Source organism: Balaenoptera physalus, assembly GCF_965194825.1.
Source record: "Balaenoptera physalus genome assembly, chromosome: 2".
Classification (NCBI taxonomy): domain Eukaryota; kingdom Metazoa; phylum Chordata; class Mammalia; order Artiodactyla; family Balaenopteridae; genus Balaenoptera; species Balaenoptera physalus.
Window position 1 is genome coordinate 64,756,843 of NC_138883.1, and position 16,395 is coordinate 64,773,237.

At 42.7% G+C, this 16,395-nt stretch overlaps 2 protein-coding genes across 3 annotated transcripts in view; both read left to right on the forward strand.

The window, feature by feature from the left end:
- Window positions 1–13,956, forward strand: part of LOC309656107 (tigger transposable element-derived protein 1-like) — a 200,349-nt gene extending 186,393 nt beyond the window's left edge. The window contains exon 2 of the mRNA XM_082452297.1: window positions 13,945–13,956. The gene's annotated coding sequence lies outside the window, so the exon portion shown is untranslated. The remainder of the gene's footprint in view (window positions 1–13,944) is intronic.
- LOC309656113 (uncharacterized protein) overlaps window positions 1–16,395 on the forward strand; it is a 761,916-nt gene that overhangs the window by 501,423 nt on the left and 244,098 nt on the right. Inside the window, exon 5 of one of the 2 annotated variants that reach the window (XR_014261136.1) lies at window positions 621–682. Coding sequence is in view for 1 of the 2 variants with exons in the window: in XM_082452309.1 (XP_082308435.1) it covers window positions 621–678 (58 nt within the window). In the remaining variant the exon portion in view is untranslated. Of the gene's footprint in view, window positions 1–620; window positions 12,201–16,395 lie in introns of those variants that run through there. The other variant, XM_082452309.1, reaches the window with a different exon arrangement.

Consider the following 16,395-nt stretch of genomic DNA (forward strand, 5'->3'; position numbering starts at 1 on the left):
TCTGCATCCCCTCCCTTCCCTGATTAGCCACTGTTTGAATCTCCCCTTTGGGACTCAGGGAAGGTCATGGAGGCTGGAGGCTGTTCCCTACGAACAAGGAATCGGGGACATGGAAAGGCTTCCATGTCCAGGAGCCCCACAGGGTCCTGCTTGGTTTCAAGTCTACTAGGTCTGAAAATCAGAAATTCTCCACAGTATCTCCAGACACATGTAATTTGGATTTAGGCTCCCCTGTGACCCCCTCCCCTTTTTTTTTAAGTACTGCTCTGATGTTAGGTAGTTAGTGAATTCTTCTCGTTTCTGCTCCGTGAAATATTTTTCTATTCAACTGTCCCTTTTCCTCTCCTTTCTCTTCTTGCTGCTTTCTCAGAATCCCTGAGAGTCAAATTTTGGCTTAAGATTAGGAAGCTCTTTCTGGGAGCTGGAGGAGCCCATGATGGTGGGAGCCAGCTGTGCTCCCTGTCACTGGATTGGCCCCAGCAGAAACAGGGACGGTCCTGTCGAGATGCTGGAGTGAGAAGGCTATGGAAACTGGTGCTATTAAGCTTACTCATGCTTATTTTTAAACCACAATATTCCTTTGGCTTCAAATAATACAACTTTCCTCTTCCTCCTGGCAGCCTGAGGAGAAAGCCCCAAGAACCAACCGGATATACGATTCTACATGAAAAGACATGAAGAGGTAAGAACACTCGCCAGAACTTCTTGGTTGGGGGCAGCTCTGCAGAGGTCATGTTACTAAACCTCACAGAGGTAGTGTTATTCAAGCTCTTAAGACACGGTGCCTGCTTATTCTCAGGCTTCCATGAGAATTTTCCCTCTCCACATGAAAATGTCTAGGCAGCAAGGAGATAAAAGTGCTAGAGGATGTGACCATTTTCTTGCAACTCTTTGTTTCTACCCACATAGAGCAAAGCAGCTTTCCTGTGGGGATTTAACTTCAAAAGCAAAGCGTTCTTGTCTTTGCTGCTCTGCCTACATTGTTAGTAGTGATGGAATGGCCCACTTTTCTAAGGCTGCACAATCAAGGGAGCACAACCTCTGCATTTAACTGCCTGTGCAAACCTCCTGCCTTGAACGCCTTCCCCTTCTATCAAAGGACTTCCAAGGTGGCTCAATGCAGGGTTTGGTGCTGCACCGGTGGAAGGAGTGGATTTGCTGCCAGACTTTGTCTTGCGCAGCTCTGAATTTTTATTCCCACAGTTTTTTGGTCTGCTTTCTTTTGTATAACTTTTTTGTATCACAGTGGTATCTTTGGTCCACCATCAGCTGGATTTGTCTTTTTGAATGGTCAGTCCTGTAGGGCTGATGGGTTTGCTTTTACAGACTTTTGACCTAGCAGCTACAGTATATCTGAAAAACAGATATAGCTGGTTTAGGAGGAAAAACCTTGACTCTCCTGTCCTTTTACCTACCAAAACGTTATCTGTTCGAGACAAAATTCAGTGCTACTTCAATTTTATCCTTTGCCTTAATTTCCCATTATGTTATGAATTTCAAGGAATTCATCACAAACTGCCTTTGTAGCTATTAGTGAGCATGTTTTATTTTGCTTGGTTTTGTATATATCTTTGGGGGAAACAAAGAACCTGGCTGAACACCTTTTATCCAGTAGTCACTTAACAGCAGTTGCATAAGTGAGTGCTTATGATTCTGATTCTGATTCCATTTCTGATCATTGTTATGGAACAAAGTTTGTGTGCCTGTTGAAGAGTGAGGCCAAATAAACTAAAACATCGTCGGAGTTTGGAGCAGAGAAAGGTTTATTGCAGGGCCAAGCAAGGAGAAAGGAGAGCTTAAAAACCTTGAACTCCCCCATTGGTTTTCTGAAAAAAGTTTTTATAGGCAAAATTTGGGGTGAGGGCTGCAGGGTGTATGACTTTCTTCTGATTGGTTGGTGGTGAGGTAACAAGGCGGTGTTCCAGGAATCTTGTGCTCAGCCGGAAGTGGCCACCCTCCACCTGGGTGTGGGCCTTAGTTCTGCAGAAGAGCTCAAAGATACTGTTATGTATATTCCTTGAGGAGGACCCAGGACCCTGCCCCAAGATGCACTATTGTTTCTTGGCTGCCCCTCCCTTGTCTCTGCATCCCCTTGCTTCCCTGATTAGCAACTGTTTGAACCTGTCCTTTGGAATTCAGGGAAGGTCACGGAGGCTGAATGAAGCCTATTTCCTGCAAACAAGAAACGGGGGACACGGAAAGGCTTTGGACCCAGGAGCCCCACAGGGTCCTGCTCAATTTCATCATCAGCTGTGATTCTGCCACCAATTCCAACGTGTGTGTGTTTTTTTAAACACATGGCCAAGCAATTCTCTGATACCAGCTGAGTGTCTTATAGCTTAATTCTGACACTGTCTACTCGGAAGTAGCATCAGATCCCACAGGTTAAGGGCTCAGTCTTACAAGACTCTCTCCCCTCATCCTCCAATTCAGTCACCAGTTGCAAGTCTGGGCTGTCACTTGGGCTTCTGACCCATCAGCTATAGACGGGAAGTTCCAACAACCCTCTCCTTGGATTTGATTAATTGGCTTCAGTAGTTCCTGGAAGGGAAACAGTTTACTTATTAGATTACTGGTTTATTATGAAAAGATATAACTCAGAAATAGCCAGATGGAAGAGGTGCACAGGGCAATGTGTGGGGAAAGGGGCACTGAGTTTCCCTGTTCTCTGCCAGCATCTCCATGTGTGAGCCCACCAGAGAAACTCTCTGAACCCTCTCCTTTTGGGTTTTTATGGCGGTTTCATTACATAGGCACAAGTGATTAAATCATCGGCTATTGATGATTGAGCTCAATCTCTAGCGCCTCTCTTCCCAGGAAGTTGGGGGATGGGCCGTGAGGACAGTAGGACTAAAAGTTCAACCCTCTAATCCCCTGGTTGCTTCTATTGGCTACCAGCCCTCGTCCTTAGGTGCTTTCCGAGAGTCACCTCATTACCATAACAACAGCTACCTTGATTGCTCTCCTCACTGGAAATTCCAAAGGTTTTAGGAACTCTGTGCTGGGAACAGGAGGAAGACAAATAGAAATTTCCTTTTATAAATCACAATTATCAACGTGATGAATCTGGAGTGTTGTTACTGTTCAACAATGTGCTGTCACCATCTGAGCTGCTGGACCAGCCACTGGAAAAAAAAGAGTGTATTTCCATTAACTTCCCTCTTAGGGCTTGTGTGTACACAGAAAGTTTCTTTTGTTTTAAAACATGATTTGGGGTACCTTTCCCTGGTGTCTGAGGGCTGGGAGTAGGTGCTGCCAACATTCATCTCTGCAACTTTCCCTTTTGTACTTCCCATGGCCTACTCTATTAATTAATTAATTTATGGCTGTGTTGGGTGTTCCTTGCTGCACGCGGGCTCTCTCTAGTTGCAGCGAGCGGGGGCTACTCTTCATTGCGGTGGCTTCTCTTGTTGTGGAGCACGGGCTCTAGGTGCGCGGGCTCAGTAGTTGTGGCATGCAGGCTCGGTAGTTGTGGCGCCAGGGCTTAGTTGCTCTGCGGCATGTGGGATCTTCCCGGACCAGGGCTCGAACCTGTGTCCCCTGCATTGGTGGGCAGATTCTTAACCACTGCGCCACCAGGGAAGTCCTGGCCTACTCTCTTTTGATGGATTATTTTTGTTGCCGAACCAAACTTGGGTCTGCTCGAGCACACAGTAAAGCCAATCTACTGACACTGGATTGTGGTGAATGAAAGCAGGGCATTTACTGTAAGGCACCACACAAGGAGTCTGGGACAGCTAGTGGTCAAAAAGCCCCAACTCCCCAATGGGTTTCAGGAAAGCATTTTTGAAGGCCAGGTGAGGGAGGGGCTTGGGGGCTACGTATTCATACCCAGGGTCATCAAGTAGTTAGTCTCCCTTTTGGTGAGAGTTTTATCATCTGTAAAGCAATTCAGGAAATGCGCATCAGATACTGTTATCTGGTACTCCAGAGAGGAGCTAAAGCAGAAGATATGGGGGAGGGCTCTGTCCTGGGAAGGCCCCATAGTGTCCCGCTCGGTTACAATTTCCCCTTTTCTTTGATACTCCTCCATCTTGAGGAGAAGAGGTGTTGGACAAGAAGAGGAATAACATTCTGGGGAATAATGTTTTGGATAGAGAGGTTAATCATAAACTCGGCAGAGGAACTCAGTTTTGGGAGGACTTGGTTTCATTTTCATGTTGGGTTGCAAATAAATAACCACAGTGTATAATCTTGACCTCGGAGGGACAGCAAGCCGTGAGCAGCCCTAAAGAGAGACCTTAGTTCCCTGCCTAGGAATCGAACCTGGGCAGCCTGGATGAAAACCAGGAGTCCTAGCCGCTAGACCACCAGGGGCTAGAGGCTAGAAGGAAAGTGGCCCTGGCTCTCTCCCGCATTTGAGAGCAAGAATGTTTCAAGGAGGCAAAAACTATAAAAACAGGTACAAAAGTTATTGTTAGAGACACAGCACAATGTATGGGAGAGCACACAGAGAAACAGTTTATTTATTTAAGACAGAAGCAAGGGACTTCCCTGGTGGCACAGTGGTTAAGAATGTGCCTGCCAATGCAGGGGACACGGGTTCGATCCCTGGTCCGGGAAGATCCCACATGCCGCGGAGCAACTAAGCCCAGGCTCCACAACTACTGAAGCCTGTGAGCCTAGAGCGCATGCTCCGCAACAAGAGAAGCCACCGCAATGAGAAGCCCGGGCACCGCAACGAAGAGTAGACCCCGCTCGCCTCAACTAGAGAAAGTCAGCACGCAGCAATGGAGACCCAAAGCAGCCTAAATGAATGAATGAATGAATGAATGAATAAATAAATAAATAAATTAATAATAATAATAAAAAGACAGAAGCAAGGCAGAAATACACACCCAGAGAGAAAGGGTACTGGCGTTCTGTCTAATGCGGAGTGCAGTAAGTTAGAAGCTAGGCAGAGATGCGCACCCGGAGAGGAATGCAGGCATCCTGAATGAGGATCTCAGTAAAGAGGTGATTTAAATCACTTGCATAGGACAGTCCTTCCGGGTCTTTGTTTACATTTGGCCAATTATCTTGTTTCTTTTTTCACACCTGACTGGTCCTAGAATGCTCCCCAAGATGCGTGCGCAACTTTTTGCTAAGGTGGATCCCACAGTAGAGGCCTGTGGGTACATGTCCACACACATTATGGGGTGGTGACCCCTCCCACTCTGACCCCCAAGGAGCCTTCTTGCGCATGTGCAGACAGGGAAGTTTTCCTTGACCTCAGGAGCGGGCACCTTATCTCTTTACTTTAGCGGAGCTCATCTTCTGCCACTAACTTTGTCCTTGGAGTGTCTGGGGGAGAACAAAGTTTCACTTTTACTCCATGTGACAAACACCAGCTGTCTGGCCCAGTGGCCCATCTATCTCCTACCTCAATCTTACAGGTCCAAAGGTCATTCTGTTGCATCGACCATCTGTCTCAGATAGTTTCTATTTCTAGTTTAACTCTGTCAAAGGTCTTGGGTGCCAGCAGGCTATTGCCCCCAATAACAACAGAAGATAGTATGATCAAATTAATAGATTCTACTTTCACTTACACTCACTCTTATCACGTAGAGAATGAAGGAGTTTCCTCTCTTTAAGCAATGACTTGGGAATCTTGCTGCATCTTTATTGGTTAATCACTCAACCAGGATTTTTTGAGCATGACCAATATCCATTGTACTACTCTAGACACTATTGAATATACAGAGAAAGTAGATTCCCTGGAGGGCTGTCCAATCTAGTTGATTAGTCAACATATACGCATGTGAAATAGTCAGTGAATGCGATGGTGGCATGTAATCAACATTATCAACTACTCTAAAGAAACTCTTCATTGGGGCTCTGTGTGCCATAAGTCTTCACAAAGAACACATGGGTGGGAGAGTGTTCGTCTCCTCAGTGCTGCTCAAGCACAGTGTGGCTCTGGCGTACTATCAGCTGGCAGTCAAGGAACACCCTGTCACTTCAAGAGTTTTGAAGCCTTGGGAACAGCAGTCAGCACTCAGGGAGCCCCAGTTCAGTGCTGTTGAGGCAAGATCCTCCTGCGGTGTGTAGGAAGCCTACATACAGGAGGAGCCTGAGGCAGAAGGATGGGAGCACCTAAGAGGTCCCTTTGGGTGGTCCAGGAATGAATGGGGAAGATGAGATTTACATCAGCAGGTGGCAGTGGTGATTCAGGGAACTTGGGGTATTAATGTTGCTTCAGTGTTAATTGAATCCACAGGACGGTGGAGCCTGAGAACCTTCAGGGTAAAATAAATATCATTTCTATTCCTTCCTTTCCATTCATGGTGACACCATAAAAATGTAGGCGTTCACCATCTCATATCTAACTCTTATCTCTGTCACAGGCTCTCCACAGGTCTCCTTCTCCTCATCTTGGTCAGCTCCATTCCATTTTGGTTCATTGCCAAATTGATCTAAAGTGCTGCTTTTGTCATATTGTTAGAAACTCTTGAATATAAGGAGATGGACACACTCATTGGAGCTTCAGGATAGAAGTGATGGGGTGTGATGGAGAGGATGGGGTGGAGGGAGCATGAGATCTCCCCCACCCTATTCTCCAATCCTTTCCTCACTGTCACCTCACAGATATACACGAGAATGTGACTTTCATGATGATCCTGGCATGTTAGTTGAGTTCAACCTCATCTTTGGCTTCTTTTGTTTCTAAGCTCATTAAAAATATACACTAGCCCTGGGAGAAATCATGAACTAATGCTCTTGAACAGCTAACTTCTTAACTAAGGTAAAATCTGAGCAAAAATTGGTAGCAAAAATTCCCTCTGTCCGAACAAACGTATGGACACCAAGGGGGGATAGTGGAGGGGGGTGGTGGTGGTGGGATGAATTGGGAGATTGACATTGACATATATACACTAAGATGTATAAAATGGATAACTAATAAGAAGCTGCTGTATAAAAAATAAAATACAATTCAAAAATTAAAAAAAAATAGAGATACAAAGAAAATTTGGAAAAAAAAAATTCCCTCTGTCCACAGATTTTCAAATTTTGAGTCATATCAGTATCACAGATGTCTTAGGTTGGCTACCCTAGAAGCAGATCCTGAGACAAGAATTCAGGTGCATGTATTTTATTTAAGGAGTCGTTTTCAGAAGAAAAATATGTAGAAGAGCAGGGGAGTGCGACCAGGTAGGGAAAGAGACAAAGCAAGGAATGTAGTTTCCGGTAAAGTGTAGCCCATCCATGAGGATGGTGTGAGAGATGGTCTGGAGTATAAATCACACTGTCTTTTGTATCCTACACTCTCTTTTTCTTTGGCAATGTTGATGAGTATGGAGGTTGGCTTTGTAGACTTCTGGGCAAGGTGGTTTCTCTTGGCTGAGAGCAAGTTTCCATAGCAGGGTGCCTGGGAGCTATTATTAGCCAACACTCATAGCAGCTGAGAGAATACGTACAACCCAGTAAAAAAAAAAGAAAAAGATTTGGATGGGACACCAACAGCATCAACTATCAATACAATCTACCCTGTTCTGATTCACTTTTAACTGAAGCATAGAGTTTCCAGGATTCTGGTTGATCAGTTTCTAGGAAAACATACAAGAGGAGAGTTAGTGTCAATCTGGTCCTGAAGTCACAACTAATATTCATCTCCAACCTTTACCATTGATCTTAGATTCTTCTTGCCCTCAGCTATCATTTCTGCTTGTCTAGGTGACTTGTTTGATGGGAGGACCCAAATTCTCATCCCTGAGGGGTCTGAGCCCAAGAATCAACTCAGGTTTTCCTTCTCTTTTGTTTGTCAGCTGATCATAGGGAATGGCCCCATAAGGTCACAGGTGTGAGCCAAGGGAAAGGCTTCAGTGCAGTAGGGATGGGTGTGCTGGGAATCTGGGCCACCTGTTCTTGCAGCTTATTTGCGACCTCTGCACCTGCTTGAGGCTGATCCCAGATGTGCCACTTTATTCATAGGTGGATTGCTTCTCGGCCTATGCGAGTCATGATGGGCATTTATAGTACACGGTTACTTACTATCCCATGATAAGATGCTCCATCTCTAACATGCCGGGAGCTATTTCTCAAATGGTGTATAATTAATTCCCTGTACGCCCTATACATGCAGAACCCTAATGATCTGTGCTGTGACTCTCATAGGTCGCCTAAAATTTCACAAGACACCTTTTCCTACCTCTAGTACTATTGAATCTGCCTTAATAGTATGGCCCAAGTGTCAGGTTGCTTATACTATGGTTTAAACCTGCCACTGATCCCTTTCTTACTCTAGCCCCAATTCAGAAACGAAAGCCTTCAAAATCATTTGATAAATGAGTCAGAGCAGTATTCCCAAGAATACTTGTCCCACTCCCCTGGACTTTGTGATACTACCCACAAAGTCCAAAGGGGCCCATCAAGCACTGTGTTTTTTTCTTTTAGTGGTAGGAGGTACAAGGTATAATAAATTGCCCTTACTTTAGAGGTAATATTCTGGAATGCTCCAGAGCATTGAACCCAAAAACTGTAGTAGAAGGACCCTGAATCTTTGTAGGATTTATTTCCCACCCTGTGGAGCCCATATAAAGACATCACGAATGCCTGATAACATGATATCATCAGTATAGTAGATGAATGTGATGTTCTGCAGAATGTCTGGATGCTCTTAGTTGCTTTTGGGACTATGGTGTGACAGAGAAGTAATAATCTGGGACAAGATCTTGAATGTACCTTGTTGTCCATCACATGGCAATGCAACCTGCTTCTGCTCTTCCCTCCTGATAGGCATGGGAGAGAAAGCATTTGCCAGATCAAGAGCTAAAGACCACATTCTATAGCCTGTGTTAATCTTCTCTAGTAAGGATAACCACATCTGGCACAATAACTACGACTGAGGCTACTACTTGATTAAGTTTTTACTAGTCCATTGCTATCCACCATGATTCATCAGGTTTTTGTAAGGGGCCATGGAGGCAAATTAAATGAGAATATAAATGGGGACACAGACCATTGCCACTGCATTATTTAAGTCCAAGAGTGGGCCTAATCTCTCTCATTCCCTTGGGAAGCAATTTGGTTTTTATTATTTACACTAAAGGTAAGGGTAGTTTCATGGGGTCTCATGTGACCTTTCCTACTACAGTTCTTTTACTCTACTGTTTAAGGAACCAATGTCCAATGCAAGAGTTTAATAAGTGATTAAGTATGTCCGTTCCAGTTACACATTCAGGAACTGGAGAAATGACCACTAGAAAGCTGCGTGGACCCAGTAGACCCACTGTGAGATGGGTAGGATTGGTTCAGAAATCCAAGTATTACCTGGTATCAAGTACCTCTGTTCTAACAGGAGGTCAGAGTAGTGCTATGGTTTTCTGGTTATCAGTGTCACCTTGGACTTCCCCCCAATATATGGTTATTTGGGTAAATGACCACAGGCAGGGACTACTCTGGGAATCATTGCTATATACACTTGTGGTATTGAAGCTTCCTTTCCTCTCTCTATATATAATCTTTACGTTATTTAAAACTTAAAAGTTGCAAGAACAGTACAAAGAATTCCTGGATATCTTTTACCCAGATCCCCCATATGTTAACATTTTACTACATTTGCTATATCATTTTCTCTGTAGATGGATGGATTGGTGGCTCGATGTGCGTGTGTAGTATGTATGTATATACATACATATACATACTTCTTTTCCGAGCTGTTTAAGACTAATTTGCAGCATGATTCCCCTTTATTTCTAAACACTTCAGTACGTATTTTCTAAAAACAAGGAATTCTCTTAAATAGCCATAGTATAATAATCAAATCCCCCAAATTAACATTGATGTAATACTATTACCTAAACTATAGACCTTACTCAGATTTTACCAATTGTCTCAATAACATCCTTTATATTAAAAGAATATCCGGGGTCAAGCATTGCTCTCAGCTGTCGTATTTCTTTGGTCTCCACTGATCTACAACAGTTCCCAAGTCTGTCTTTGTATTTCATGAAATTGACATTTTTGAAGAGTACAGCCCAATTATACTGTAGCGTGTCCTTCAGTGTGGGTTTGTTTGCCTCATGATCAGATTCAAATTACACATTTTTGGCAGAACTACTACTGAACATCCTGGCGACGTTAAGTTTGATGATTTAGCTAAAATGGTACCTGCCAGGTTACCATTATTACTATTTTACATTGTGCGATTAATAAGTATCTCGTGGGGGTGATACTTGAGAGTATGTGAATATTATCTCCTATTTTCTTACCAAATTTTCATGCACTATTTTAGCTATCATTGGTTATTCTTGCCTGAGTCAAGGTGCTTGTTGAATGGTGGTTTCTGATTTCATTATTCCTTCTATTGGCTTTCTACTGCAAGAAAAGAGCTTTCTCTTCTCCCTTATTTATTTATATCATTGTAGCCCCTATGGGTTTTTACTTTATTTAGTGTTATAATCCCTTACTATCATTATTTGGATGCTCAAATTGTCCCCAGTTGTTCTGTCTCCTCTCTTTCAATCATTGGATTCTGGATCTGAGAACTGACTTGGGTTTGGAAATTGGGCAAAGGATCAAGACTTTCTACTGGGACAGCTGATCTCAACCTTCTGCTAATACATTCTTGGTATTGCTGAATATTATTAAGCAATAATCTCTTGGCTATTTATATACCTTGCTTCTGTGGACACCATGTCCTATAGCACCCTGAAGGTCAGCTACCACTGGCTACCATTCTGACTTTGCTGCCCATGGTGGTAATCATGACCACCTAGCTTCTGGCAAGTAAGTGCTGCTATCAGGCCTCTGCTATTTTGGGGTTCTATGATCCCCATGGCTTGTAAGGAGTTCAGTATTGAAGCAGCACCTTCTACCTGTAGAGGACAGTTTACAGAGGACAGCAATTATGAAGCTTCTTAATGATGCCAGTGACACTCCCTCCCCAGCACACTTCTTATTGTCGTGATAACCAGAATGACCTCTGGGCTCTCCCAAGGAATATAGTGGGTTTTCTGATATATGGATTATAATAAATCCATTCCAGCTTGGCCATTCCTCTGAGCCTTTTAATCCTCCCTCCATACTCTGCCACAGTAGCTCTTGTATTTCTTCTTCATTTAAGTGGGTCAGGCTTCTAAGAGCTATCCTAACAGGGAATTAGGAAAAGCCCTGGGGCCTTATCAGGATGTTAAGTCTTGTGTCATGGAAGAGTCCCCCCATACTGATGATTATCCAGCTTTATTTTCTACTCCCCTTGATTCAAGACCTTCAAGATCCATGTCCAGGCAAATTCTACCCCTTCTTGTTGGTATATCTTTGTTAGCTCCTGCAGCTCCTTCAGTGTATAATCCCTTGGCAGGCCTGGACTTCTCCCGTTGGGCCATGCTCACATGTGACCCCAGTCTTGGTCCAGGATGGGGCAGATCCTGAGGAGGGCAAACATTGTCCTATAAGGTACCTGCTGCCACAGAAGATACTGCATTATCTTCAAACAAGGGGTAATTGTTATCCTCTAATAAAGGAAATGAGCTGCTTTTACAGGCCAAAGGATTCTGGGAAATTGGGGGCTCAAAGTTGTTAAGCCTGTCTACCCAGATAGCCGCATTCCAAGTCTACTCCTTCCCTGTCGGGGCCCTGACTTGGATGTGGAAGGCGTGTGAAGGCTGAGAATTCATCCTGCTGGAATTTTGATAGTCTTATAATTAATTCCTCACGTTGGGGGCAAGGAGATGATGAAAAACTTAAGGATGAGGGAAGATGAGGTCAGATGTCTGCAATAATCTAATTTCAGAGGCTTAGTGATTAAGTTTCTGGTCCGTGCATGGCTCTGAGATACCGGCATCCAGGAGCCACAGATGAGATGTTGGCTGAGAGACCCGGTGTTGGCAAACTCTTTAGACTGTAATCTGGCTCCACTCCCCACCAACCCCCCACTTCCTAATGTTACTCCACAGCTCAGCACTCTTCCAACCAGGCTGAAGTCCTTAGGGTATGGCCACTTGCGATGCTCATTGCCAAGCCATTCCTTCTTTCATGCTCTTCTTTCTCTCCAGAGTTGCTTTCTTTCTTTCTTTTTCTTTCTCCCTTACCAGCCTTCTAAAATCCAAATTCTGGGGCTTCCCTGGTGGCACAGTGGTTAAGAATCTGCCTGCCAATGCAGGGGACACGGGTTTGAGCCCTGGTCCAGGAGGATCCCACATGCCGCGGAGCAACTAAGCCCGGGCGCCACAACTACTGAGCCTGCGCTCTGGAGCCGGCGAGCCACAACTACTGAAGCCTGCACACTTAGAGCCCGTGCTCCGCAACAACAGAAGCCACCTCAACGAGAAGCTCGCACACTGCAACGAAGAGTAGCACCTGCTTGCCACAACTAGAGAAAGCCCGAGCGCAGCAACAAAGACCCAACGCAGCCAAAAAAAATTTTTAATTTAAAATAAAATAAAATCCGAATTCTTGTTTACAGCTGAAAAAGAAATGGACCTCTCTGATTTTTCACAGGGACCATTCCAAGCTGGATCCATCTCTCCCACTGGATGGGAAGCTCTGTGGTCAAGCATTTGACTTTAAACATAGCAGGATTGAGCAGAACTGTCTTCCTTTCTCCTAGCTAGATACTAGCTTGCTCAGTTTCCCTTTAAAGTTTTTTTTAATAGAACTATATTTAATTGATTATATTGACATAGTTTTAGTCAGATAGTCTCTAAAAAAAAGTACATTCATACTTACAAAAGGTAATTATTTTTTTACTTTAAAGCTGTTTCTTTGGATATTTACTCCCATATTTCTAGATGGCATGTTTATACTGCTATTTCCTACTTGATTTAAGTTTGGAATATTATTGGCTTCCCACTTTTAAAATGATTTTATATCATGCTCCCACTTCCCCAATCGTTACTATTATACCCCATACTTACCCTCTACCCATCCTCTCAGCAAACTTATATCATGCCTTTTGATTAGCCCAAGGATCAATTATTATTAAACCTATGGAAATGTTAATCGAGCCAAGCCATGCAGTATTCTCTGATTGCATTTTCATGCTTGTATAACTTTGTTTTCCCTTGAGTTAATAATTGTTACTTTTAATTTTCTGTGAGCCTCTAAACACTCCAACAGAAGGATAAATCTCCTCTCAATGTGTCTGAAGATATTTAAGTCATCACTTTTTTCTTGGAGACAGACCTCCCAAAAGTCATTGTCCACGGGCTCCCATCTGGACAGGCCAGCAGCACAGTGGTCATCCTTGGATGAGCGGATCTCCTTTCACCACTAACCTGGCATTCCCAGCGCTTCTTCCCTGAGCTGCATCTCTTGCTTCCTGGATTCTACATCTTCCTCTTTCTTGGTTAATATACAACATATATAAACAGCTCATACAACTCAACATCAAAAAAAAAACACAGAGAACCTGATTAAAAAATGGGCAGAAGATGAAATAGACATTTTCCCAAAGAAGAAATACAGATGGCCAACAGGCACAGGAAAAAATGCTCAACGTCAGTAATTATCAGAGAACTGCAAACTCAAAATCAAAATGAGATATCACCTCACACCTTTCAGAATGGCTATCATCAAAAAGAACAAAAATAACAAATGTTGGTGAGGATGTGGAGAAAAGAGAACCCTTCTACACTATTGGTGGAAATGTAAATTGTGCAGCCAATGTGGAAAACAGTAGAACGTTTCCTAAAAAAATCTAAAAATAGAACTACCATATAATCCAGCAATTCTACTCCTGGGTATGTATCCAAAGAAAATGAAAACACTAATTCAGAAAGATACATGTGGGCTTCCCTGGTGGTGCGGTGGTTAAGAATCCACCTGCCAATGCAGGGGACACGGGTTCGAGCCCTAGTCTGGGAAGATCCCACATGCCGCAGAGCAACTAAGCCTGTGCGCCACAACTACTGAGCCTGTGCTCTAGAGCCCGCGTGCCACAACTACTGAAGCCTGCATGCCTAGAGCCTGTGGTCTGCAACAAGAGAAGCCACCGCAATGAGAAGCCTGCGCACTGCAACAAAGAGTAGCCCCTGCTCGCCGCAACTAGAGAAAGCCCCACGCGCAGCAACAAAGACCCAACACAGCCAAAAATAAATAAATAAAATAAACAAATTAAAAAAAAAAAAGAAAAAAACAAAAAGATACATGTACCTCAATGTTCATAGCAGCATTATTTACAATAGCCAAGATATGGAAGCAACCCAAGTGTGCATCAACAGATGAATGGATAAAGAAGATGTGGTGTATATATATACGATGGAATTTGACTCACCCATACATAAAAAAGAATGAAAATTTGCCATTTGCAACAACAAGGCTGGACTTGGAGGGCATTATGCTAAGTGAAATAAGTCAGATAGAGAAAGACAAATACCGTATGATATCACTTACATGTGGAATCTAAAAAATAAAACTAGTGAATATAACAAAAAAGAAGCAGACTCACAGATATAGAGAAGAAACTAGTGGTTACCAGTGGGGAGAGGGGAGGTGGGAGGGGCAATATAAGGGTAGGGGACTAAGAGGTACAAATTATTATGTATAAAATAAATAAACTCCAAGGATAGACTGTATAGTACAGGAAATATAACCATTATCTTATAACTATAAATGGAGTATAACCTTTAAAAATTGTGAATCACTAAGTCGTACATATAATATGTAAAATTGTATAATATTGTAAAACAACTATAACTCAGTAAAAGAAAATAAGACAATATGAAAAAGGCAGTATTCTAGAATAGGTGAGGTTTAGCTATTTCTTTGCAACTTTACTACCAGGTTATAATGACAGCAAGCTTTCAGAACAAATTTTGTCATATGGTCATGACACAAAACACCTTTTCTGTGAATTCTATGAAGGTCAATAGTTTGATTATTTTGATGTCTGTTCTATGCATCCCATGCCTACCATAATGCATGATGCCTGAGTCAAATGAGTCACTATTCCAGTGACAGGATTCAGCTAACCCTGTCAGTTATGGTGGAAGCATGGAGTCTACTGAATCAGTGACAAGACCAAAGACCATTTAAGGATCAAACCCAGAGCACCATCATCAGCACAGTTAAAGGGTCTTTAGACCAGTGATGTCCAGTGGCAACATATAATGTGAGCCATATTTAAAAACGAAAAACAATATAATTTGAATAATATATTTTATATGACCTGGTTTATCCAAAATCTTATCATTTTAACATGTTGAACTAGCAATATTTCATATGCTAAATAGCCCATGTGTCTTGTGGCTACCATATTGGACAGCATAGTTCCAAATTCTTAAACCCTATTCATTTTAGGGGTGGAAATATCTCTAAAATAGTTTAGCTACTGCACATATATTGGATACGATTACTTTCACTAATGAAAACCCAATTTGAACATCCATTATCTTAGCAAAATGTCTGAAATTGATGAGAAAGAGATAACTGAAGAGCTTGTAGTAGCTACTTCTGGAATAGAGACATTTTATTATTTTTATTGAAGTATAGTTGATTTACAATGTTGTACTAATTTCTGCTGCACAGCAAAGTGACTCAGTTATACACATATACATTATTTTTTTAAAACTTTTTATTTTATATTGGAGTATAATTGATTAACAATGTTGTGTTAGTTTCAGGTGTACAGCAAAGTGATTCAGTTATACATATACACGTATCTATTCTTTTTCAAATACTTTTCCCATTTAGGTTGTTACATAATATTGAGCAGAGTTCCCTGTGCTATACAGTAGGTCCTTGTTGGTTATCCATTTTATTTATCTATTTATTTTTTAATATCATTTTTTAAATTAATTAATTATTTTTGGTTGCATTGGGTCTTCATTGCTGCGCGTGGGCTTTCTCTAGTTGCGGTGAGTGGAGGTTACTCTTTGCGGTGTGCGGACTTCTCATTGCAGTGGCTTCTCTTGTTGGGGAGCACGGGCTCTATGCGTGTGGGCTTCAGTAGTTGTGGCGTGTGGGCTCAATAGTTGTGGTGCATGGGCTTAGTTGCTCCACAGTATGTAGGATCTTCTTGGACCAGGGCTTGAACCCATGTCCCCTGCAATGGCAGGCGGATCATTAACCACAGCACCACTAGGAAGTCCCCTAGTTATCCATTTTAAATATAGCAGTGTGTACATGTCAATCCCAAACTCCCTAACTATCCCTACCCCCCACCCATCCCCCAGTAACCATAAGTTCATTCTCTACGTCTGTGAGTCTGTTTCTGTTTTGTAAATAAGCTCATTTGTTTCATTTTTCCACACATAAGTGATATTTCTCTTTCTCTGTCTGACTTCACTCAGTATGACAGTCTCTAGGTCCATCCATGTTGCTGCAAATGGCATTATTTTATTCTTTTTAATGGCCGAGTAATATTCCATTGCATATATGTACCACATCTTCTTTATCCATTCTTCTGTCATTGGACATTTAGGTTGCTTCCATGACCTAAGCAGACATTTCTCCAAAGAAGACATACAGATGGCC